General features: G+C 40.5%; 1 protein-coding gene across 4 annotated transcripts in view; it reads right to left on the reverse strand.

The window, feature by feature from the left end:
• The window catches only part of FGD4 (FYVE, RhoGEF and PH domain containing 4), a 109,577-nt gene that overhangs the window by 45,467 nt on the left and 38,189 nt on the right, over positions 1–25,921 (reverse strand). The window contains exon 1 of one of the 4 annotated variants that reach the window (XM_050324367.1): positions 24,743–24,994. The exons of 1 other annotated variant lie outside the window; for it this stretch is intronic. Coding sequence is in view for 1 of the 3 variants with exons in the window: in XM_050324365.1 (XP_050180322.1) it covers positions 11,430–11,445 (16 nt within the window). In the remaining 2 variants the exon portion in view is untranslated. Of the gene's footprint in view, positions 1–8,274; positions 8,391–11,429; positions 11,592–24,742; positions 24,995–25,921 lie in introns of those variants that run through there. 2 more of the 4 variants (XM_050324365.1, XM_050324368.1) reach the window with 2 other exon arrangements.

The raw sequence follows: 25,921 nt of genomic DNA on the forward strand, positions 1-25,921 counted from the left end.
TTTCTTTACACTGAACAGTATCACCCTCCAGGTGATGAAGACAACAAAATTGTGGCAGAAATACAAACTCCTGGTGAAAATTCCTGTATCCAGTGTATTGTATGCAAGTGCATTATAAGGCAATAATACATTTGGTCATAACAAAAGCTCAAGCCATGCAATACTCAGCACATTACAAAATGCCAAATACTTGCTCCACAATCAGCAGCAGACATTTCAGTAGAGCTTCTCAATTCTCTCCTCTAAGTAAGGAGTAACACAGTCTACCTTTACAAAATACAGTTGTTGCCCTGTAAATAGAACATAAAATCCCATCTGATATGCAAAAAGGCAGACATGCTGCATAAAGCTGCAGCTTTTACTGGGCTGAAGTAGATTCCCACTATGATTATTTCTGACCTGGTAAAAGAAGCACTTGCATAGTTCTGCTATTCCTATGCATTATAACAACTGAGAAATTTCACCTGAAGTCAGAAATGCAATGCACAACAAAATACTACCAGCCAGTTACTGTGTTGACTAGTACATGATTAATATCCCCCTCTCGTAATCAGGAATGATTAAATACGCAGGAAGAGCAGTGAAAGGGGGTAAAAAAATTCAAGTAAATTTAAAATGGGGGTAGACAAGAATGTAGGGGAGAAAGAGGTAATAAATAACTAACAAAAAAGAGAAATAAACATGGCAAACTTGATAAGCACTTAATTATTTTCCTTATCATTTGTGAGGAAATGAGAAGCTAGAATGCTTACCAACACGCTTGCACCTGCAAGAATATTTGAAGCTAGGTGGTGCATTAGCTATTTTTTTCAAAGCATTCTAATTAGAAATAACTTGTAGCCATGAACATTTAGACAAACATAATCAGCCAGCTTGAAATGCCAGCAACATGAGAAAATGGCTTATTTATATTCACAAAGGTTACACTAATGTTTTAGTATTGGATAGGTCCTTCATCAGCAGTTTCATAAACCAGCCTCAACATCATTAAGTCTTTTATATTTATTTTTATTCCCACTTACAAGCACATAGTGCATCTCTACTGCTCCAGCACTATCTAGTTTTTACTGCCATTGTGATCCTTCTTCTGATCATACATTCTGAATGAAAGAAATTCAATATTTCTGGATGTAAACAAAGTCTAGAGGAAAAGGATTAGTCTCCTGTGACAAGAGAAAATTCAAGTATCAGAATTACTTCTCTTAAAATTACACAGAGGTATACCTCATATGTTAAGTCCCAAAACGCCTGCCCATAGTGGCTGTGGTCTTGATCTTCTGCTGCTAAATCTTCTCATGTAACTTCAGTGCAAAGTTTCATGCTTCCTACCCATCCCTGGGCATAGGGGGGTTCAGCTAACACACTCTCTACCAAAGCACTGGTTTAGGCACTGTAACAAGCCATGCAACCTCCTGATCAGCTCAGAGAGTGTTAAGTAGCACTGATGCTACTAGAGATGAACTGAGCCCATCCACTTACTCACCAAACACTACAGGAGCTGCAGCAAGGAACAGAACAAGAGTGAGCAGTTTCCTGACCACAAACAAGAAGGTAGAAAGTGGTCTCTCAACCATGTAGTTTTATCATCACATGTGTTGAGGCTTGAGCAAGAAATGCAGTACATTGGATCACAAATTTTATCCACAGTTGTGAACCTGCCCTCAAAACTAAGTTTCCACTAACTTGGTACCTACCCTTCACCAGTTTATCTTTTTTGTGAGAGGAGCCAACATGCTACTAAGATGCTTATACTGCTGATGCACACCCAAACACATGTTGATAACAACTGGACTAAGCTCAAACTATCTGAAAATCAGGAGTATGGAGGAGGAGAGTAGGAAATCTGGAGGTCCAAGTTTCTCTCACCAAAAAAAAAAAAAAAAAATCTACCTTCCTCCAATTTCTATTACATTATTAAATGCTATCCTTTCAAGTTAACTACAGATTTGTGTCTTGATGTATATTCACCTCTCCCATTGCAGTGGTGATAGAGTTGTGAATGGTTTGCAGCTGCAGAATAGTACAAAAACTTCATACACATATTCTGTTTTGTGCAGATGAGATTTAAAGGTCAGACATCAGGCCAGCCTTTACTGTGGTGAGCCACTGCTGAAATACTGCAAATAGTTGATAACCCAACACTGCAAAAAGAGAAATAAATAGTTTTTGCTCAAGTCAGGAGGGCGGTCTCACCAAAGAAATTAGTTTTCTTTCTGCAAGAAGGTGCTGGCCAGAAAAATAAATGGTAAATAACGGACAGTTTAGAATTATCTTTGAAAAATGGAATCTTGGCAAAGTGTAGGGGACAGATCAGGTTCCATTAAAGGATTACTTCAGATACATATGCTGACAAAATGCAAAAATATAGGGTTTTTTCTTGCAGAGCTATTCTCCAGACACAGGCAAAAACATTCTAAGATCAACAGAAGACCATTTTCTGGGAATAAAAAAGATGCGAAGCATGTAAGGCTCTTATTTTTCACTGCACATGAACATTAATAGAAGTACCAAACAAATATTACCCTCCATTTCATAACATTTACTGTATGGAGTAAGTAAATCTTCCAGTAAATATGACAGGTACAAACTGTAGGTTGCAAAAAGTGCGCTTTTATGTGAATGCACTCACAACATCTGATGGTGAAGTTGAACAGGAAACATTACTGAACTTAAAACTGATAGGCCAGCCACCACACAATACTTGCCAAAAACTAGAAGATATTTAACTTCTTGGTAGATATGCTACATTACACAGTAACAGAGAGCAGAGGTTTCCAAACTTTGGTACCCATAACACTCAGTATGTGAACCACTTGCAACAACCCACAAGAGCAGTACCACAGAATGAGAACCGAAACCAAGTTCAGCAAGTTTAACTGTGCACAACACACAAAAGATATTGTAAAAGAAGAAACAATTTTTGAAATAGTTTCATTTCTAATAAACTAAAGGAGGATATGCAAGGCATCAGTGATAGAACTAAACACCAAGTAGAAACACTGTCATATCTGCTTGGTCTAAGATAAGACATTACTGCACTGGTTTGGTTTGTAGGTATTCACGAGACTCAAGCATTCAGTATTACCTTTCCTGTGTTTTATCAAGGTTTATAGTTGTTCTGATTGGAAGAACCCATGCATCTTTCCCCCAGTAAATTTCATTTTTAGGCTGAAATACAGCTTATAGTAATTGCTACTTAAAAAAAAATAGAGTTTGCCAAGTTACCAGCTATTTAGGTAGGATATCTATTTAAGCTAACTTACTCAAGATTAAAAGTTCAAGCTTTGACAGGGATATTAACAGAATAAGATGTATCAATTATCCCCTGATCTCAGTCTCAGCATACTGTGCATCATGCAAGTAAGGGACTGAATGATGAACTCCACATTCACTACAGATGTCCTGCCAATGCTGGCTACAGCAGACAGACTCAGTGTGCCTTAGAATGTCGTCCTGTCTGGCTCTGATCTCTGTTCTTTTGGCTCTGGTCTAATAGTCAATGTCATGCAGGCAAACCTGGGTATCTGTTGTGATTCTTATTAAAATGAGGAGCAATCAATGGAATTATCTTTCAACATTTGTTCAAATTTTGGATTAGTACAATAATATAACGTGCACCGCTGATGCTGTTCCAATAAAACAAAAAGCATTGTACAGGACTTCAAATGACTGTGGTTTTAAAGCAGTAGCCTATGACTGAGGTCCTGCAATAAAACCACAGCATTTCTTACACTAAGTTTTTTATGAGTTGTCTACACTCAGGGGCAGTGGCTTTGGTGATGGTTATTGTTCCTCAACAATGTAACGAATAATGGAGGTTTCTTAAACGAACAGAGAAAAGAAATGTTCAAACCTCATCTCCAGACATATGAAGAGAGAGCCCTGAGTATGAGGAGTTCTGTTTACAGGAATAAAGCACTGCTCTTTCCACATACTTGGTTCCTGTATTACAACGCATTCCCTAAAACCTTTATTTTCACTTTCATCTTTGAACATATATTATCAAGCCCAAAATCTAAAGAGAAAATATGCATTAGTATTCTTTTACTTACAGAGACGTTTCATGTCTTGTGTTTCATAAAATAACCACAGAATCATAGAATCTGATGAGTTGGAAGGGACCCACCAGGATCATTGAGTCCAACCCTTAGCCCTGCACAGGACACGCCAAGAATCACACCACTGCCTTTGTTGAACTCTGCCAGGCGTGGTGCTGTGACCACTTCCCTGGGGAGCCTGTTCCAGTGCCCAGCCACCCTCTGGGTGAAGAACCTTTCTCTAATATCCAACCCACAGCTCCCCTGATACAGCTTCAGGCCATTCCCTCGGGTCCTGTCCCTGGTCACCACAGAGAAGAGATCAGTGCCTGCCCCTCCTCTTCCCCTCACTAGGAGGTTGTAGACTGCAATGAGGTTTTCCCTCAGTCTCCTCCAGGCTGAACAGACCAAGTGCCCTCAGCCACTCCTCATAAAGCTTCCGCTCAAGGCCCTTCATTGTCTTCCTTGCCCTCCTTTGGACACTCTCCAATGGCTTAATATTTTTCTTATATTGCAGTGCACACAATATTCAAGGTGAGGCCACCCCAGCACAGAGCAGAGCAGGAGAACCCCCTCCCTCGACCAGCTGGCGGTGCTTTGCCTGATGGCCCCCAGGACATGGTTGGCCCTCCTGGCTGCCAGGGCACAATGACTCATATTCAATTTGCCACTGACTAGGAGCCCCAGGTCCCTGTCCGTCTACAAGGTCAGTATCTCTCAGCAGTTTTGGACAATATATTAAGACAACAAGACCTACAAGTGACTCCAGCTTCTGACTCCAGCCTTCAACCATGTACCATGAGCTTCATGCAACTTAGAAGCACAAGGCTCAAAACCACAAAACAAAAAACACCAAAAAAGAAAATGGGTACGGTAAGTAGCAGCAGTTTCATCGGTCCAGGATTAGGCAGGGTAAGTTGACCCTGTTGCTCACAACAGCTACCCTGCTGTCACTGCTTCATTTCTGCAACAGGTAACTCTCCAGGTAATTCCTCCCTCCTTGTCAGCATCGCCTTTTCCCCGTTCCAAAACACAAAATGGCAACTTCCAGCTCACAAACTCCTTCTCACATGACTATATTTCACAAAGTTGCAGGAGTGTCCTGAACACGTATGCCAACTTCTTGCCCCACTGTGATAATGGGAACATTGGTGAGCCCTGTGTCTGAGGGCCACTTCCTCTCCTCTCCCTCCCCAAAGCCCTTTACAGCTTCCTACATATTTGATGAAGGAAGGGGTTGAGGAAGTTTTGTGTGGCTTTCTTGAGTTCCAACTGAATTAACAGCCAATTTGATTAGGAACCCTAGCACAAGAAATACACCACCACCGAATTTTCCCAAAATTTATTGTTTCATTTGAGTTTTCAGTGTAGAGCTGTGTAAAGTGAGCAATGTCCCTTCAACTATTGTTTTAAGCAACACTGAAATTTTTCACTGTTTTTAATTGTCACCAGCGTATTTTGTGCAGATGGTAATCATCATTTTCCAAATGCTCCTGTTTACTAAACAAGACACCCCATTTGTATAAGTAGATTTACAGATCACAGAAGAATCACTTGTCTGGCCAAAGGTTGTAGCACCGAGACTTGTGTTTCTTTCACTTCATTTGTCAAGTTTTAAGATGATTTATAGTCTTCTTCTTTTTTATTATATAACAGATAAACAGCATGACGCCATGCTAGGCAGCAGAGTCTAACATCATATTAAGGAGAGAAACTCCAATACTGGAGTCAAGTGAATGAAAAATGCAGCTATCTCATAAAAACCACTGGAATAATTCAAGACAATACATTAGCATTTATCTACCAGGCAAGTGCAGTAATTACTCAGCCAGTAACAAAGACCTCCCCTTCCATAATTCATAAGCCATTATAAAATAGCAGTATGCACAGATAAATTTGATCTAACTACAAATTTCACCATTTTGCTCAGTATACATTGCTTCTGAACTTCTCTAACCAGTCAGTCACTGACACTTCATCTTGTTCTCTGCCCAGTTATCTGTACAGTTCATCTCAACTCAGAGCTATTTTAGAAGCTGTCCATATGCTTTGAGACATGAAATTAGCTGCTTCTGTAGATAACAGGACTAAAGGAAAGCATTTTTAGAAACAGGATGCTAAAACAACCCAAAGCAAAAAGCCCCCACAAACCCAAAGTGGGGGAAAAATAAAATACCTATTTACAGAAGGTTGAAACTATAGCTGATGTTTTATTTCAGAAGATCTGACCCGAAGTTGTATAAATACACACACTTGAGAGCATTCAAATAATTTCAAGATATAAATACATAATATAGTATATTTGAAATGCAGAACAGCCAAAGATCCAAACAGAAGTCAATTATTCAACACAAGCCAATAAAATTATCACTGATAGATGGAAACTGTTTCCCTCATCCAGCTGCTGAGGCAGTCCATGTGTCCCGCCAGCATCTGACAAGCCGAAGCTCATCCAGCAGCCAGCTGTCACGGACACAAGTTGTTCCACCCACTTCCCTCCCTCCTCCTGACTGCCCGCTCCCACCACTTTCTGTGCACCAGTGTTGGCATGCATCTATCCTCAGGATGCGGTCTGGAAAAGTTAAGCCATCAGAAATGTAATCCTGCCAAAAAAATTAAGCGGCCAGTTTCATGCATTCATTCACCTTAGATGCACTGAGGCCTGGGCAAAGATGCAAAAGTATTGATAGGGAAAGGAAGACAAGACTTCCTTTCCAGAAGCAAGTAGCCACTAGATAATATTGATTTGGTTGAATCGTATCTCAAAGGGGTAGGAGCAAACAGTAGGGAAGGAAAGGAAAAAAATTAATCAAAAAAACTATTATCTAAAAATGGATAGCTTGAAATATGCCCTAATTATAGAAAAGGCAGCAGGGTATTAACTACACAATAGCATGACAACAGGCTACCAGGCATTACTCCCTGTTGCATGAAAGATTACAAGAAAATGTGAAATCGTGCACTTCATGATCAAGAACAAAGCGCGGGTGGAAAGGAACACTCGGCCCTTCAGAGCGGCACCAGCGGTGCAGCTGTGCGGCACCCCGGCTGCTCCGGGCTGAATGCCTTTCCTCCCCCAGGCCCGGGGCAGCCAGCCTGCTGTCAGGCTCCCCAGGCACTTCAGTCTCCCTGCCAAGTAATTAACAACCATCATCTACGAAACAGAAAAACAAGCGGTTCCCTGGGAATGCTCGCTGCACCAAACCAGAAATATAAAGAACCCAAAGCTGGACACTTCACAAGAATTCAAGTGCTTCCTGCTTTTGACCTGGTTGAGGGGAAAAAAGTGAAGAATAGTCACAAAAAGCCTCGTTTAAGTACATTTAGAGCCTTCCTGTGAAATCATTCAAGAAGGACCTTCCTTGTCCAGTCCCTTTAAAGCCTACCACAATCATGCCAGCTTTTACGCTGTCGCTTTTCCATAAGGAACAAGAGACCAATCACCGTTTCACACTTACTCATTGGTTTGTAATCATCCCTTACGTGAGGAAACCAAATACTAGTTGTCTGAAATCCAAATGGGGAAAAACCCCTCAGCCCTAAATTGCCAGAGGTGACCACTGTTTGGGCTGTCCATAGAATTCACCCCAGATTAACAGACTTGCACGTGAACACAGTTGCCTCTTGAACATTATACATATTGAAACAGCTTTACACTTAATGCTTTGAACTGGCTGAGATTCAAATTCAGAACTATTCTACTCTTTGGTCCTCTCTCCTCTCTTTTCCAGACCCCCATTTAAAATGTCTTTTTTTTTCTTTTTTTTAACAGAAAAAGAACAGCTGTATTATGAATTTTGAACATAATTTCTTAAAACTTGTGGAGAATTCAAATATTTTTTGATGCAGACATGGATGAATATTTACCATACTGTTCCAAAAAGCTTAATACTCATAAATACACATCTTTGAGTGCGCAAATAGATAGGAAATGTATTACAAAAAAAAGCAGTCATGCAAAGTAAAAACGCATTAAACACAACCACACTTCAGAAAGAGAAACAATTTTGTAATGGCTCCAGTCTCATCCAACACCTCTCAAAGATGTGCAACCTTTCACTCTGCAAACTTTTCAGAATGAAAATGTTTGAAGGCCCCAGGACGGACCAAAAAAACCTCTGCTCCCACTCAAACCTCAGCTACCCCAGACAGAGCGAGACAGCCCCCCACCAAAACGAGCAAGTTTCATCCTCTCCATCCCCCCACATTCCCGTAGCTCCCACTGCTCACTTCTTACCAGCTTTAGGGATTGTTGGGTTTCTCTCCAGGCCAGTGCAAGCCCCTGCACCTCACAGCAAGCTTTAGCACCAGAGTTTTGTGCCGTGGGAGTGAGCTGAACTGCTTCACGCGTGAGACCAAAAGCCTGGGAAAGTCCCAGGGAGGGACTGGGCAGCCTCTTGGCAGCAGCTGCCCACTGGATCACTTGAGCTGCTCACAGAACTTCAGCCCAACAGAATGTTGCTGACTCCTATGCAATATTTACTGTTTTCCTTAGAGCCTCATTTTTGGCATCAGAAGAAAGAGCATCAAAACATCCACTAAAAAAAAGTGGATAGTTTGCATGTTGGGGAAGAAAGTTTTCCAAAACAGAGAGCAAATAAAATCTACAAAATTACTCTTAAAAAGCAACATTTGTTTAAGGTTAAACATTTAATTTTTTTTATAATACAAGGTTTGGCAGTACTACAATCCCTCTGCACCTCACATGACCTAAACCAGCTGCTGCCTCCCCTTCTTTTTATTTCCTTTTTTTTTTAGTGACAGGTCATGACTGTAAGGGCTTTTTCACAAGCAAGCAAGAGCACTCATAATGTGTTAAATATTTTATGGCAATCTAAGGGACAGTTTCCTAACTACCTGTACTTTTCAAGGTCAAGCATTGACTGTTAAACTGTAAGAAGCACACAGGCACGAAATTTCCAAACTCTTAACGTTAAAGACATTTAATCCTTCTGTTTTACAATAATTATAAACCCAGGGCAGAAGGGAAGAGATAAGGAAGAGGAACATTCCATAAATATTTTGAATTTTTAGTAAAGACTCAACAAATTCACTGGGTTTACAAGCAGTGATGTAAACTAATAGACTGTCTGTCTCTGTTTATATAGCACCTACCACATAAAAGACTAACATAAGACTCAGTGCTGCAGTCACAAAGCAAAGCATAGAGATGGCACTAAAGAAAACACTGAAGTCCATTGTTGACTTCTGAGTCATAGTATCAATGGATCCTTCAAAACGACATTGCTCGAAAACAGTTTTCCTTATAGTGAAAACTAATACATATATAAAAATCTAAAAAGTTCCAGTCTTCAAAAACGTCAAAGCTCCAGAGAAGGTACATTCTACATATTTTCCATATTTGTTATGGGCCTTTAGTACTTGGAAAAAGTGCTTTGCTCAGGTACCTGGACACACTCAACTGCACAATGCAATAATTATGAATAAAGTGCCATGTGAATTTATACCTTCCCACAGACACTGTCCCTCCAGGCAAACCACTCCCCTCTCACCTGGTCCCAGCACTGGAAGGATTTCTTTCCATTTCAGACTGGAGGCAGCCAGCGCTTCAGCAAGCAACTCACTGCTTCTCTCAGATACTGTTTAGGGGTGTCCAGGGATATTTGTCCACTCGATTTCAAACTTACACAGACTGGAACTACTGCTGTCACCATTTCTCTGCACACTATCTATATCCATAGGTCTCCCACACCATTTTGAGAAGGTGACATTAGGAGGTATCCATATGCTATTCCACAGGCTGGTAAAAGCTCACAAATTCTTACCCTTCAAGCCAGGTATTTGCACCATAGTCCTGTCCCTGCATTAACTGCTTTCATACAACTTCTAAGTGGACACTTGGAAACACACTGCCTGGAAAATACCACGATAGTTTAATCTATGTCACCTTAAAGCATACACAAATATACTTGTACTTCACCTAGTTAATCTCAAAATAAAAAAAAACCAAAGATCACAGCTTCTCCATTATAATTCTATATTTGACATTCAGACTGCCACTGTTAGTTGTAAGTACACTGGAGGCCTCAGCCTCTGTAAACTGAAAGTAAGCCAAGGGGCAAGAGGAAAGATGAGTTCTACTACCAAAAATAGTAGTTATGGCACCACATTATACTTCCTGAAAAATCCATAAGGGTGTACTGTCCCATTTACAGGAAAAGAATATGCATTACATATCCTAGAAAACAGCTCTTACGAGACAGATCAGTGAAAAAAACGTTTCCTATATCCTCGTGTAGATTCAGCAAAATGACGTGCAAAGAGTGGGAGGAAAGATATGATTCCCATCCTTTTGGTTGATTATTAAAAGCTAGAGGGAGAAGGGCAGTTTCAAACCTCATCATAAAACAGATAAGGAGCCAACAGAATTATCTGAAAACAAGTATTCTTTGATCCCAAGAAAAATCAGATGCCCAGAAGTAATGAATTTAGGAGAGCTGGAGTTAGAACTATTTGCATGCACCTATTCCAAGCTTCTCTAGCTAATCTCAATCTCACTCAGCCAGTGACACCCTTCCCTCTCTTTAGTCTCAGAAGGCTTTCCAGAGAGGGAGCCTGGTATTCTAAGCCCAAACTTCCCACAGATCAGCTTCATCCATCTCTGTGTGGAAAACTTAATTCAGAATATTTACTATCTTATATTAAGCTGTTAAAGTTGGATATGCCTTTTGGTTGAACTTACCCTAAACTGAATGTCTTCCAGAACTGAAAAATGTACTCAAATGTAAAGCAGTATTTTCAATAGTATGCTTTGAAACTCATAGGAGTATAAAATGGAAAAAATCCAAACCCTTCACTGGACGGTGCAACAAAAGAAAGCACTCTTTAATTCTGGAAGCCAATGGTGTACATTAATTGTGGCATAAGCATCAGTTAGATAGATTATTGCAATAGTTTACCTGAAAGGTTTAGTAGAAGTCACAAGTGCACACCTACTTCCTAAAACAATGCAAGATACAAATCTTAGAGCCAAGGCTTACTTATAGACATGCCCCATAGAAATCTTACAGCTGTGAGCAGAGGACAATGAATCTGGCAAATAAGCCAGGAACTGAAACCGCTTATAAACACCGCAAAACTGATCTGCTTTTAAGGAAGTCTCGAGTTGGTGTAAGCAGCAGCAAACCAAGCCAAAAGTAGCAGAGTTCTTGGTGTGGCAGATGTATAGGCAATCAGTTCAGGAGACTTCAAGCTCATTTACTGAGAACAGGAGGAAAAAGCCACCAGAGCATTCCAGCTGTATTGCATCATAAATTTGCTTCAAACGGCTTATTTGCTTCAAACTAAAAAGTTTAACTCTTGGTGTTTCTGGACACGAACACACCCTGGAGTCTTTAAGATATTAAACAGAAGCAACCTGTTCAGTCTTACCTGGTTCAGAAGACATTGTTTGCAAATATAATCCAGTACCACTGCAGGAGAAATTGATTTTGCAATGGTAATAACCCTACGACAGGCTCACATTTATTCTATTTACAAGCCCTGTGAGTTGCCAGAAAGGACTTCTCCCCAGATGTTCGGTATATGCTGACAGTTTACATGCTGGGTCTTTCAATTACAATATGCTCCTCCTCTTTGAAGGCAAGCCCGTTTTGAGAGGAAAAACGTAAGCATGCGAAGCAGTCCGCTCACAGAAGAGAGTGAACTCTGTTCACGAGTAAAGAGGAAAAACAAAGAAATCAGCTTATGTAACCTACGAACTGCTGGAGAAAGGAGGAGGAGGGACTACTGTAAGTTGTTTTGTCTAATAGTTCAGCTATTATGAAAGTTTTGTCACTATCAATTGCATAGCTGTTCGAAATTAAAGCAGTATCAGGGTTAAAGGACAAGTTAGTACACTTTCTGTTTGGTGCTTTGTTCTCCCTTTTTGTTGCATGATGCTCATTTTGAATCACCTTTTGCATTTCCTAATCTCTACTTAAATTTATGCCTAGAATGAAAAACATACAACACACAGGATACCAGAGCAGTGACCAAAAGAGTCTGCATTAAAGAACTGTTGGGAAAACTTTAGTTAATTTGGCATAGATTAAAATCAACTAAAATAATTTAAAATCAATCTTTAAATGGCACGAACTAGATATTGTGCCCCAGGGTACAATGCAAAGATATTAGAGTGAATTATGAACTGTGAAAATGCATATTTTTAAAAAGCAAAAGGATTAACTGAAAAGGGAAGCTGCTGCAAGTAACTTTCTTTTATTTTTCAGAGCTCCCACACCATGTGATCCCTGGCTGGCACACTTTCATCTCAGCAGGAGAAAAACCGGGATTTAAATCCAGCCCTGTCAATTTGGATAATATGAATCAGAATATAGCAGCCAGCTTGCCATTTGCTACAGCTGAGGTCATCTTCAACCTCTGCATTGGTCCACACCACAGCCCCCACATCACCAGCCACTTGCAGTCCTCACACTCAAGGCTGTGCAGCAGCACAGCAGTGCAGAGCTGCTTTGAAGGACAAGTACCAAGGGTTACAGGGAACACACTTGCAAAACAATCCATGAATATCTGTTTTTCACCCAGGGGAGAGCCCTCTGGAACAGGGCAGATAATTATTTCCTTTCTCTTACAGATGTTGAACGGCAGAGGATACTGGCAAAAACAGCAAAAAAAAAAAACAACCAAGTACTCCTCCAGTTATTTCAACACTTCGGTGTGTTTTGTTCTTGAGATGAGCTGAAGCAAGTTCCTGCATATGGATTTGAAATCTAAATGGAAACCATTTTTACCACTTCGGCCATGATTTGCAAGTGTTGGGTTTGTGTTTAAAGTGTTGTTTTATTTTTAAACTGCTGGGCTAGGAAGATGCATTTCCCCATCCTTGATACTCCTAGTCAGTAATCCCAGGCTCCTTAAAGACACATACAAATTTTGCTCACCCAGGCCATCAACACATCATTAAAACAAAAAATAACATTACCTGGGTTTCATAACCAACTAAGAGAACTCCAATCCATAGGTTATATTTCTATTTCGAAGTTCACCTCCAAGAGTTCAAAGTTTCTCCCCTTGCTTGGGCTTGCACATGAAATACATCTACAAAAGAACACCTCATATCTCCAAGAAAGATTTGGTTGAGAAGATAAATTTTCTGCTCAGTTTCCCATATTTGGAGCAAACCATTTTCCTGGTTTGTCCATCTGCCATTGAGGGCTTTGGCAGCCTTTCTTCAGCCTGGTGTACTCTTACCAGCCCAGGAAAACCACTGATAATGCCTATCATACAAGGATGTAACAGACTTTAAATTCAGATGGGATCAGCAATATAGTTTTTCACTTTTCACACAAGCAACACAGTGGGTTGGAAAACTCGCAGACAAATGGCTACAAAATAAGAAGCAATTGGTTCATTTATGCAGCTACATAAATGGTTACTGACCACTGTAAACAAAGGGGAGTGAAGGAGACTCAAAAGGAAAAGTAGGGGTCAGACAAGAAATCCAGTCTCCCTTCTGGGGAAAGGTATACAGTAACTGTTACAAACTTTGTAACATGACATGTGGGAGAGGTGACATCTGAGATACCAAGACTCTGCTCTCCCTCAGTTCTTGTCACAGGGAAAAGGCAGAGAACAGGCAAGGAGTCAGAGCTCCAACTAGCCTTGAAAGTCCACCTCGGATGCACAGGCAACCCCACAACTCACCACAATCCATGGAGAGTCACCACAGTTCTGCTACCACTCAAGGAGGGAGAAGGAATTTTACACGCATGAAGGAAACTGGGGATTTTATTTCATTTTCAGAAGTAGCAACATTAAAACAGCTATAAAGAAGTCACCACTGCCTATCTTTAAAACACGTGTTTTACTTGTCCTTTTTTAAAAAAGGTAAAAGATTAATTGTTTTATCTCTATTTGATTAGCTAGACGATAAGGGGATTTGGGAGAGATTAAAACTGCTAGAATGGGAACATCTCATTAAACTATTCCCTTGGTTTCACATGTGTTCCATACCCAACTTGGCTTGCTCTTAAGAGCAGGAACATCCAAACTGCACAACACAGTTAAAGTGGCAAGTATTAGTTGAAAACTCATCAACAAAAGGTGCAGCTGTGTCTGGCCTGTCACCAAAACATGCCTGTGAACTTTGAAGAAAAGTTAATTAAAAAATAAAGTTAGTTTAATTAATTTTCTCTAAAAAGCAGATGAAGAGGAATGGAGAACAACTAGTTAATAAAATGTTCTCATTAGTGTGTAATTAAAACCATACTACTAAAATCAGTAGTTGCTGTCATTTAGTATGAATGGAATAACTACACAAACTAAACCCAGTATGTTTTTAGTCCTTGCACAGCAGACTAGTTCTATGAAACTATGTTACTTCAAATCAACATTATTGCCTCATGTACCACTTTATTACCACCACTGATTAAAAGTTTTCCAGACGTCTGACAATAAATAGACAGCACTTTCTTTTCCAAGCGCTTTCCAAACTAAGCACCACAAGCTTTCTCTCAGAACTTTCCCCATTTTGCAGATAAGGAGACTCAAATTATATACATAAATCATTTGAATATTCTTAATGTGATGAAGGAAGTTGAGAAGGAAGTCACATGAGTACTGTTAGGAAACCTGGAAAGCTGAACTAAGTAATACAGAGCTCCATGGGCAGCACGTCACACTGACACACCCCCCCCAAACCAAATCGGCTCATGTGACAGTGAATCACAGTCCAGCATTCAGTGTGGCTGTCGTGGGCTGTCTCCTCCTTACTGCAGGCTCACTTCAGGCACAAAGTGTTTGAAGTGGTTTGCTGAGGATGCTGCATCAGGACATGATACACAGTTAGTGCAAGCCAGTGATTTTTGTCTCATCCAAAGGATCAGTAACCCACCTGTCTCCCTGAACAGACTGCAGAAGGAGCACTTCTGAATTTCCATATGAAAACACCTCCCAACTTTCTGTTTTCCATGTGGGAGATCTTTAGACAATCTCAATGAGTAGAAGAGAGAAAGGTCCCTTTCACAGGACTCCCATACAGTAGTTGTGGTTGACTCACACTGAGTTACCCCTCTCCTCTCTCCCTTACGTCCCAATACTTCAAAAGCACAGCAGTTTGAGTATGGTCAAAAATAAAATCATGCTTTGTCCTCAGCCCAAAATAGTTCCTGAGGTGCTATTGAAAGCCTCTCTCAAAAGCCAGGCAGAGGGATTCAACTTGGCTCCCAGCTATTCTTAGGGCAATGGGATCAGCTACCGAGACACTACACACTCTTGTCCCAAAGTGACCCTCACTTCTGTCAGACCTTCCACGTGCTGCCCTTTTCATGACTCTTGGGTGAGTCTAAAATCAGTAACAAGTGATTTTGTGCAGAAGCCTCGATGGACACAAACTGTACCTTAAACAAAATACATAAAAAAATCCAAAGCACAAAACTGGTTAAGTACTGCTGTCTTGTTAAGCTGCATCCCTCAAGCTTTGCAGCACAGGCATGTGAGGAAGGAAGAAACAGTCATATGACAACTCAAGATTTGCAGGTATATAATGAATAAAAGGATGGGGGAAAATTATCTATTAAGTAAGTAAGTGACCTGCAGAAACTAGTGACCACCAAGAAAAGTAGAAAATAGGAAAAGTCCCACAAGAAGGGGGCTAAAGCAGGGAGAGAGTTTAGGAGCGAGTATTTAGGACTGCCACAACAATGAAAAGTAACAACAGCACCTTAAGAAGATAGATGACTAGCCCCCAGAAAGGTGAGAAACACAAAGGGATACTCAGGATCTGCAACCCAAACAGAAACAAGTTTGTGGAAAGGATATTTGCCCCTCCCAGTTCTGAAAATCAAAAACTCTGTCACTCTTCCCTAGCTCTCCTGGTTCACATGCAAGGAGATGCAAAACAAGGAATCTCAAGGTAGATGGAATAAACAACTACCATGCCCTAAGTAGAACGTAAATAGCAGTATTTTTACATCTTTTTTTTTTTTTTCTTTTCTTCCAGTTCAGCTGTATGATGTGCCCCAAAGGGAAAGCTTGTGGTTGCATGAACACACAATAGAAGTTCTTAGGGGAAAAGAACTTTTTGTCCTGTGTTTGCACAGCATTTGTTGTTGAAGCATCTTTGTGTCTGCAATTTAGTCCAAGCACAGAAGCGATACAAGCACTACAAAACTCTCCAAACAAATAATGAAAACGTTGCAGTTCAGAGAGAAACTGAGAGAAAAATCAGAGAACTATATCAAAGATCAGTGAGAGCTACGTCACTGACGTCTATTTTATTAGCATTTACAAAAGGACTGGTTTTGCTATGACAACTGCATGTTTTACACTACTATATAAAGATGTTTTTCTGTAGCTTAAAGTATCTTCCATACTTCAAAAAAAAAAAAAATCAGGAATCTGTGGTTCAATTTTCAGTTAATCTTCTTTACTAAAGAAAGATCATCAATTGTTAAAGGATTTTTAGTTCTACACATGAAAAGTGGTCAAAGGATTTGCCTTTATCAGCTGGGTTTGATTTGCCAATTCTTCTGTTCAAAAAAAAATGCTTCAAGAGTTCTCATTTCTAAAACCTCCTTCTTATATATATATATACATAGACATATGTATATATGTATATATATACACTATAAATATATATACTAAAAAACTGTGAGAAAGCATGTTACGATTTAGGGAAGAAGAAATCACTATTGATAGTGTTATTAGCAAATACCCACAAAGTGAAGACACTCTGGTTCTGCAACTCTGCTTTTTTTCATGCCCTCTTCACTGCTTTCTCCTTGAGAAGGATGCTTCATCAGGCCTCCTGCCTCCCACACAGCTGCTGCCTTGTCCCCAGCGACACTATTACCTCTGATGGTGACATTCCCACCTGCCACTGCACTCCCCTGCCAGCCAGAACCTACAGCCAGACCAGCAGACCAGGTGGCACCAGACCAGGAGGGTGGCTCTGGTGCCTCAACAGCGTGGGGTAACGATGTAGCTGTTACGACAAAAATCCCATACTCTTCCTTAAAGAAGAGTGGAAAAAAGCAAGGAGGAAAAAGGCAGTGGTCTACCTTAAACGTGTTGTGCCATCCGCCTTTACTCACCTTCACACATCAAACATCATTTAACATATTTCCAAAACAGCACAGACTAATTTTCCAGCTGATTTACCTTTGGTCACACATAAACACACAAAATACACATGTACCCCACAAAAAAACCCCACAACTGAAGCCAGGAAGACTACCACACAAAGGTCTCCTAAGATTCTGCAGTACAGTGAAAGGCTGAATTCATAATTTAAAAATTATCCCTGCCACATTAGAAATCCAGACAATAAAGACTCAAGTGAAGCAGGTCAAATTGCAGAGACCATGATTTCACCTCCATATAGAAATCAAATTTGGGCAGTGCTAGATACTAAAAATAAAGTACAAATTATTCTTGGTTTGAGTTAATAAAAAACTGCATGGCAGATTCACAATAAACAGAGTGGAATAATCAGTACATTTCTGGGGTAGATTAGAGCATACACACGATGGTCAGGAAAAAAAAAAGAATAAAAAAACAGTAGCAAATGTTTGGGTAACCCACTCAGAAAGAAGCAAACAGACAACGTGGCTTACAGCATCAATTTATGCACCACCCACGTCAGCAGATGCATTTGGGCAACTGTACTTTACCAGATGCTGGAAGCCACATTCACCATTAATTTATTTAGTCTTTCCCCGAATCCCGTTCATTTTTCTTAAACAGAATATGTGACAGCACAGGCCTTTTCAATCTATTCCACCTTAGCTCTGACTTGGTACTTTCTGAGGAAGAGAAACTTGAAGGCACAACACATTTCTCCTTCAACTTTTCTCCAGCCTTCTTGCCACATCACAGAAAGTCAATTAACTTTCTCCAGAATATGTTAATTCCTAAAAATCACAGAACCATAGAATGGTTTGGGTAGAAAGGAACCTTCAGTCCAGCCCTCCTGCATGAGCAGGGATATCTCTCACTAGATCACGTCTCAGGAGAAAAAATGACACTATCTGTTCACAGCTATTTCCTTCTGCCTCAAATAAATATACAGCTTTAATCTCCTGAATTTGTCCTGCTATGGCCAATTTGATCTAGTACTTAAAGAATAGTCAGCAAATTGGGACCTTCTTTGTAGAGCTTTTCCTCCCCTGCCATTAATACATAGCACTGCTTTTCTCCAGTCCATCCAGCTTTACACATCTCAAGTGTCCAGAGAAAAGCAATCAAAAGGAATTCTATGAAACAATTTATTTCAAAAAAGGATGGTAAACATAGAGACAGAGGTGACAAATAAGAGAATGTAGACGTGTATTTAGCGTAGTGAAGTTTTGCTGGTAGTTAAACATAGCCTTTGAGACCACATCAGCACTAATGAAACTGTAATTTCCTTTAAATTATTGCCATCCACACACCAGACCTCATCGGCCAGACAGTAATAACTTTCCATCATTTATTTCAACACAAAAGCAATCAATAAGCTTTTCCCCACAGTTCTTTTACTGCTGCCTCTGAATTCTGAAAAACCTAGAGTCAGAGAAGATGCCAGCTATAAAATAGACACATTTCATTGTTGTCTTTCTTACGGAAAGAGATTCTAAAACACCGCCCGATTTTGAGATAAACTGGATTAAAGCAGTTTCAGTGCAAGGAAAACCTTAATCCATTAAAACATGATGAACAGACGACATTATCAAAGAACAGTAAGTAGATCACATAGGATTGAGAGGTTTTTCCCTCTCATCATTACAGTGTTTTGCACTGAAAATGTTTAGTATCAGATTGCGGGAATATCACCCTTCTGTTCGCACAAACTGAGGACGCTCCAAGGAAGACACTCATATACACAAAAAAAACACCTCAGCTACCAACTAAAGTTTTACACCTGTGCTAAGAAGCAAGTAAAAAAGCATTCTTCAGTTTTCAGAATCTTTCAACAGTAGGCAAATTTTGGAATATTTTCAGGCAAACCAGAGAAACATCAGGAATAAGACCAGTAACATCAGTGACAAGGCAAGTCTGGAAAATTTAATTCAATTGGTCAGAAAAACTATATGTTACAATCAATAAAATCAGCTTTATAAACACATACACATAAAACAAAATGTTCTGCTTCTTACACCAGAAAGCAGGTCAGCTTGCAGAATAAGTGGTAATACGGGGAAAAACTAGGGGGCAAAGTGTTTTATCGACAGTGTTCCAGACTAAGATTTCAAAAAGAACATTTACCCAAAATAACAGAATGGTAGCAGACAACAGAGGAGTGCAGCACTGCTGACTTTACTAAGGGCAAACAGGGCTCACACTGCTAACTGTGAATATTTCATTGTGTCAGATTTTAACTGTTGTGTTCCAGTTCTTAGGCAAAGCTCCCATTCCACCCCTAGGCCTTCAAATGTATTTTGGCTTATAGCAGCTATCTTTAAAGAGTGTTTGTAGCAGCTTCCACAGTTAAAACTGACTTACACACAGAAATCTTGACAAGCCAAGGGACTAAAACACTTGCCAGTTACATTACAGTGGGTGGCCAAGTCATAACAGCAACATAAGGCTCCAAGCAATGGTGTGAACAAGAGCTACTGAAGAGAGCAGGCATCAAAATTAGTCCTTGGAAACTGCCTTGTCACATAGAGCTGCCAGAGAACTACTTCAGCTGTAAAGAAAAGTGGCGTAGGATATTTAAAGAAAGACAGCAGGTAATCTTATCTAACCTATGAACCCTTTTGACATTTTAGGGACCTGAACAATACTCAACCATGTTGAACACAAGTACAATAAGCATCAAATTATTTATTCTAGGTATTAGATCTTGGTCTCAATGTAACTACTGCAAGCATGGAATGGGAAGCCATAAAACTATTTTGAATTACAAAAAAAACCACTTCATGCTTTTAACTCATCTTCCTGAGCATCAGTGACCTCCTTAAGAAAGGGAGGAGAATTAAAAAAAAATAAAGTAAATATGAACTTGTGTACAAAATGGGACAGGAATGTAGGAACACACAAAGGATGCTGGAATGAGGAGGAGATACTAGGAGGAAAAATTCCAAGTGAGAAGTTCAGGTCTTGCCCTGCAGGAATAACTCATTACAGAATCAACTTGATCTTTCAAGTTATATTACAAGCTCTTGAGCTAATTTTCCCTGTACTACTCAAACAGCAGATATGCTCGGCACCACTCCAGGGAATACACCACACCACCCATGGCACTACTCAGTGCCTACAAAACAAAACCCTTGCTTGGAGAAGAGACTGTAGTTCAGGTCTTCTGCAGCCTCAATCCCCAGTTCACAAGCCTTTGCTAAAAAAGGTTTCATGATATTTTGTTTCAATATTAGCTATCAAATCTAAAACAGGTACTCAGAACTATAACCACAACAGCATATATAGCTGAAGGTGGATTTTTTTTTTTTTTTTTTTTTTAGTAAGTGTTACTGCAAGTAGAAGTGGAACAGACAAGTTGCAACACTGTTTATTATCAGGGTTAGCTGCATCCATACCATCTTCGTGAAGGTAAAGTGCTTCTGTGGGAAAACCACAGCAAAAAGTTCAGTCTGAAGAATACACAAGTCAGTAAATGTCTACAGATAGTCAAGAACAAGTACCAAAAAAACTGCACTGAAGGTTCCTCCAAAGATCAGCAGCTGGAAAAGCACTTCTACCACCATCTGTCAGGACTGGATGACTATTCTTCCCTCTGATTCAAAATCTGGCTGCTTTAGGTTCCCATTTTTCTGAAGCACTGGAGATTGACTGTGGCTATTGAGACCAGAAAGTATTATCCTGCTAGAAGAATTAATGTCTCAAAGTGCCTGCTTAAGTTTTCTACTACTAACAGGAATCTCATGACACTGGCAATGACTTCAATCTTTCTTGCACAGTTTCTGAAGCATAGTGTAATATTGGCTTTTCATCCTTTAGTACAGTTTAAAGTTTTGCTTAAAGTTTGCTTCCCATAGCCAGGAACAGTCTGAGATTCGCACTGTGCCAGAAGAAAAGCCTACTGAACATCTAAATGACATGTAACTTATATGGCTACCTGTGACTGAGGGAAAAGCCCCCACAAAAACCCCTCAGTGACCAAATGACTCCTTCCAGTCCTGAGCTCCACATTCCCAAGTGCACTCAAGGGCTTACTTTGCTGAGATATTCATCAAAAAGTAAACAATTCCCATGTCTCTGTCAGTCCAAGTAATATTTTTATACTTAAAATGAGCAGCTAATTATATAGTAAGAGCAACTGGATGAACTGGAAAGAAAAAGTCAGAAATAATCCCTCTTCAAGATATTCTGTTGCTGGCATGCAGCCATTTCTCCCCACCCTGTTCTTCTCCCAACTTTGAACAACAATTACCAGGGAGGAATATTTTCTGAAATCATTTGCAGAAGAGCTCTGAGTCTTCAGGTTCTTCAATCAGGCACCTCAACAAGGTGAAACTTCTAGGAAGGACAAAAGTACTTCTGTACTAAATGCAAGCCCTCTTGAAAAGGCTAAAAAACATACCACAATTCCCAGACATATCATAAATCCGGACATTGCCAGTCTCTCCCATTTGGTTACTCATTGTCTCAACTGCACTTGTTTAGTGTGGTGATCTGCTCCGGAACAAATTCAACAAATTTGGTGTTCGCTAAAATCTGGTACAGCTCTTTCCAGCATTCAGAAAAAAAGTGTTACTGCCTGCATTTTGACCCCACCCATGCAAAGCATAAAAGGCACCAGCAATTTTACATGACTAAGGCCCAGCGAACAGACCAACAGTAGCAGTGCCTGTGTCAGCAGGTTTACCCTCCCACATCCAGCGCCGGGAGAACTCCACTATTTGATGGGAGCTGCAAAGAGAACAGTTTGTAAACAGGCACCAGGACTTTCTCAAACAGTTGGCCCTTCAGAGGGAGCTGCAGGCTTTAACCTTGAAGTAGCCATGCTGCTGTAAGGAGACAGCAAGGAGCCTGGGCTTGTTTGTTTGTTTTAGTGTTCACTATACACAAGTAAACAGCAGGGAAAAAAAGTGTATTGAAAACCAAGCACGTTTAAAACCTCCACCAAGCAGCAGCCCAAACACAATGTATAAATAAATCCAAGTCATGTCAAACAGCATTCCACAGTCATGTGTCAAGTGAAAAGCAGAAAGACTTGTCTGTTTGAAGAAAACAATTGTGATCGTTTATGCGCAAGCCAGCTTCCTATATATTGACTCAGGATTTTACCATTTCATGAGAAGTTTCCCAAAAGCTTAGTGTGTAAGACATTACAAGCAAGTTTATTATGAGTCCACTATATATTACTATATACTTGGTTGTATTTCTAGACACTATTTAGCTTGGAGTTTATTCAAAACGTTCTGTTCTTTGTGAAATGAAGTACCTCAGTGTAGCTTACACTCCTAAAAAAACTCAAAACAAATCACTACTCAGTATGACCCATCATCTCTGCTGGTCCCCAAAGCCTGTATTTTAGAATAAATCTCCTTCAAGAGATCATGTAGCAGATTACACTGACAATAATTTGTTTCCATTAAGCAAAAAACATCAGAGCCAGTTGTAATAATCTACCAAAGATTAAAAAAAGCAGTCTTTAAAAAAAAAATCATTAGTTTCCAACAGACATTTAACAACTCCTCTGTTACATGGAAATGGGATGTCTACTATGAAAGGCCAGATGCTCAAATGGATTAAAGAGTGTCTAGCCTTTAAATCCTGCATCCACAAATCAACACTGACCTAGTGACCTAAAGTAAAATGTAATAATAAAAAAATAAGTAACCAGATACATATAGACCAATCAAGACAGAAATAAAAAATTGTTTGCTGAAGACTATTTGGACATTTACATAGTGCTTGTCAGAGAATATAAAAAGAGCTGGAGAATGCAGAATGTAAAGTCCCCTATTTATCCTTGAAACAGGTTTAGCAAAGGCAGTGGAAAAACAAGCTGCTCAGCACACCACCAGCTAGCAATCAGGAGAAATCACCTTCGGAAAGGATATACAAGCCTTTACCTTTATGTCATGTATGATTGCTGCTATCTGTGAAGACTTGCCAGTGAGACTATAATTCACACACACAGCAACAGTGAATCCTGTGGGCAACAGCAACCTTCCTAGAAAGCCATCCCACACCAGCATAACCTTAGGGTGGTTGCCCTTCCCTCCAGCTAGGTCCAGCATAGCATCTGAAGGGTGAAAGTCTAATCTCTTTCCAAGCACAAAAGCCAATCTGCCCCCTGCACTCTTTTTAACAACGCAATTACAGACCGGCGACTTGCACGTGCGAACAAGTCCACTGCAGCCCATTAGAGGCAAGTTTTGCATAAATCACCCACTCAGACGGCAATGCAATAGCTAAAATCTGGGAAAGGAAGGGGTTAAAAAAGGTGGGTTTGCGGGTTTTTTCATGATAAGATGATACAGCTTCCATTAAGAGTGCTCACCCAGTTCCACCAACGTGCAAGTGTAACATAAAAGTCTGAAAGGACTTCATGCACGTACCAGCCTCCCACGAGCACAAGAAAAGCTCACACACCACAAACAGTTAAAATACTCAAAGAAATAAAAACCCCCTCAACCTCCCACACGCACTTTTGTTAGGCACCAAGACTTGGAAAGCATCTTGTAGGTTAAAAATTTATCCTAGGCAAATATGTTGCAATCTTGACTTATTAACTCTCTCAGTAACTTCCCTTCCAGACTCCAATATAACTGACATTTTCAGTGCATAAAAACACAGGGCAAATAGGTTGAATTAGGACTGACACAGTTTTAATTAAAAGCCTCTAGTAGTGTTCTCCCCTGCACCAAATAAAAATGGCAGTTCTGGCAAGAGGGATGCAGCATAGGACCTTTATTTGAAAAGGGAAAGCCCATATGAGACTAAAAACATCTGCTGAAGTAACACTTTGTCTATTTGGGGTGCAAAATTTTAATGCCTCTCGTTTAAGTCAGTAATTTGAATTGCACTACATGTTCATCGTGCATTTATTATGAAAAAAAAATAATACTCCTAGTTCCTAAAACACAACAAAAAAAGTCTTTCATAGAACACAAAAACCTTACAAGCATACACTTCTGATTTTATTTTCTCCTTTAAACGAAACCCTGCCATCAAAACAGTCACAATATTTGCAGAATATTCTGAAAACTCATGTCAAGTCTCCATACAATTCAGCTCTGTAAGAGAGAGTCCGAAGTGTTTGGTCAGTTGGTGAGTTAGAAAGAGGGGCAGAGGGTGGGAATGAAGAGTGGAAAACCTGCTCCTGCATTCTGCCTCCCTTATGCTGCTTCCTCTGAGCAAACTGCATAAAACACCCTAAACATCCATTGTATCACCAGCTCTGTTCGAACATTTTCCCCTCGTCTCACCCTTCATGCCAGTATGAAAACCAAACACGTACCACATCCAAAAAGAAATCACTCAGACAAAAAGCAATCAGCGTGAAAAGACATGTAAATCAAACAGATTTGGCAGCAAACAGCATTTCATAAAGACAAGAGATACGAATTGCTCCATTTGTGTCAGTTTGGCCAGTTATTGTTCTGACTTACTACTTCAACAACCCCAAATTAAACTGCTTGAACTGAAACAGACAGACAAAGATCCTTAAAACACAATCCCCACACACGCCCTCTCAACAATAAGCATTATTTCCGTGGTGCTGCCATCCTTAAATCATAAAGCCACCACGCCAATTAAAAATTACCTACATAAAGAATGAATTTAGTACTGACCTTGCAAAAAGCTTACTCCTCTTGGCTAGAAATCATTAATAGTTTTGATAAAATCCTTTTATGTGCTCCTCCAGCTAGCTAATTCCAGCCTTCCATTAACGCACTCCATTGCAGATAATTGCCGACAGCACACGCTCCCCTGCTTTTGCTGGTTCCCAACCCAGCGAGGATAATCACATTCCAGCAGGGAGTGAACAGATGGCAGCCTCCATGGTAACCAGTCCTCCCCAGCTAGTGGTAGCACTGGGAGACTCCCGGGGACTGGGGCAACAAGCGCTCTTTGTGCTCCAGCCTCCCAAAGCCCGAGCGCAGGGAGAGCCGGCTCCTAGGGCTGACTGGGCATGCCTGGCAGGTGCTTTGCCTTCCCGAGCAGGCACGGCACCTTAACAAAAGCTTGCGACCGGGTTTAACCTTGACACTGCCTATGCCCGCGGTGTGCCGGGGGGGACGGGGGTAAAACACTCGCCCAAAAATGGAGGTGAAGCCGGCGAGAGTTCTATTTGCTATTAAAACTGAGCGTTCAGGGAAATTAGCTGGGATCTGCTCTTCCCCTGGCAAAATGATTTTCTGAAGGCAGGCTTACTTCCCCTGAATGGGTTTGATTTCAGCACGATGGAAGCGTTTGCTGCCTGATCTCTATCTCCTGGACCTCTAAACTGCTCCCCTCAGGAATACTCTAATCTATTGCTCAACAAGAACTGCACAGACCCCCTGTTTTGGTCTTCGAGCTTCTGCCAGGCTTATCTGATCCACATCTGCCGAGATCAATGCTGATTCAGCGGCAGGCAAAACCACCCTGCCTCTCTGCTGCATGACCAGGCTGCCAGGGAGGCGTGTCTGGAAAAGCCTTTTTTTTCTCTAACACATCAAAGGTGTGCCTGAAACCTTTGCTCTCACTGGGCCAGATCCTACACAGCTACACACCTACAGTGAAGATCTGCACCAGCTCAGTGAATTCCCACTGGTGTTGTCTGGAGGGAAAAGGGAAGTGGCTTTTCAAGTCCAACTGATAATGATCTTGTCTACAAAATAAAAGGGCTTTGAAAGAACATATTAAGGCTTTTAAATACTGATGTTTTGCACAGGACCACGTCTCTTTAAGGTTTGAAACACTGGATGTACAATAGCATGCAGCACTGTAGCCTGTTGACTCACTCAAACTTTCTCTCCCTCACTCTC

The sequence above is a fragment of the Myiozetetes cayanensis genome, unplaced genomic scaffold, assembly GCF_022539395.1.
Source record: "Myiozetetes cayanensis isolate MyiCay16 unplaced genomic scaffold, myiCay2020 scf3, whole genome shotgun sequence".
In the NCBI taxonomy this organism is placed as follows: domain Eukaryota; kingdom Metazoa; phylum Chordata; class Aves; order Passeriformes; family Tyrannidae; genus Myiozetetes; species Myiozetetes cayanensis.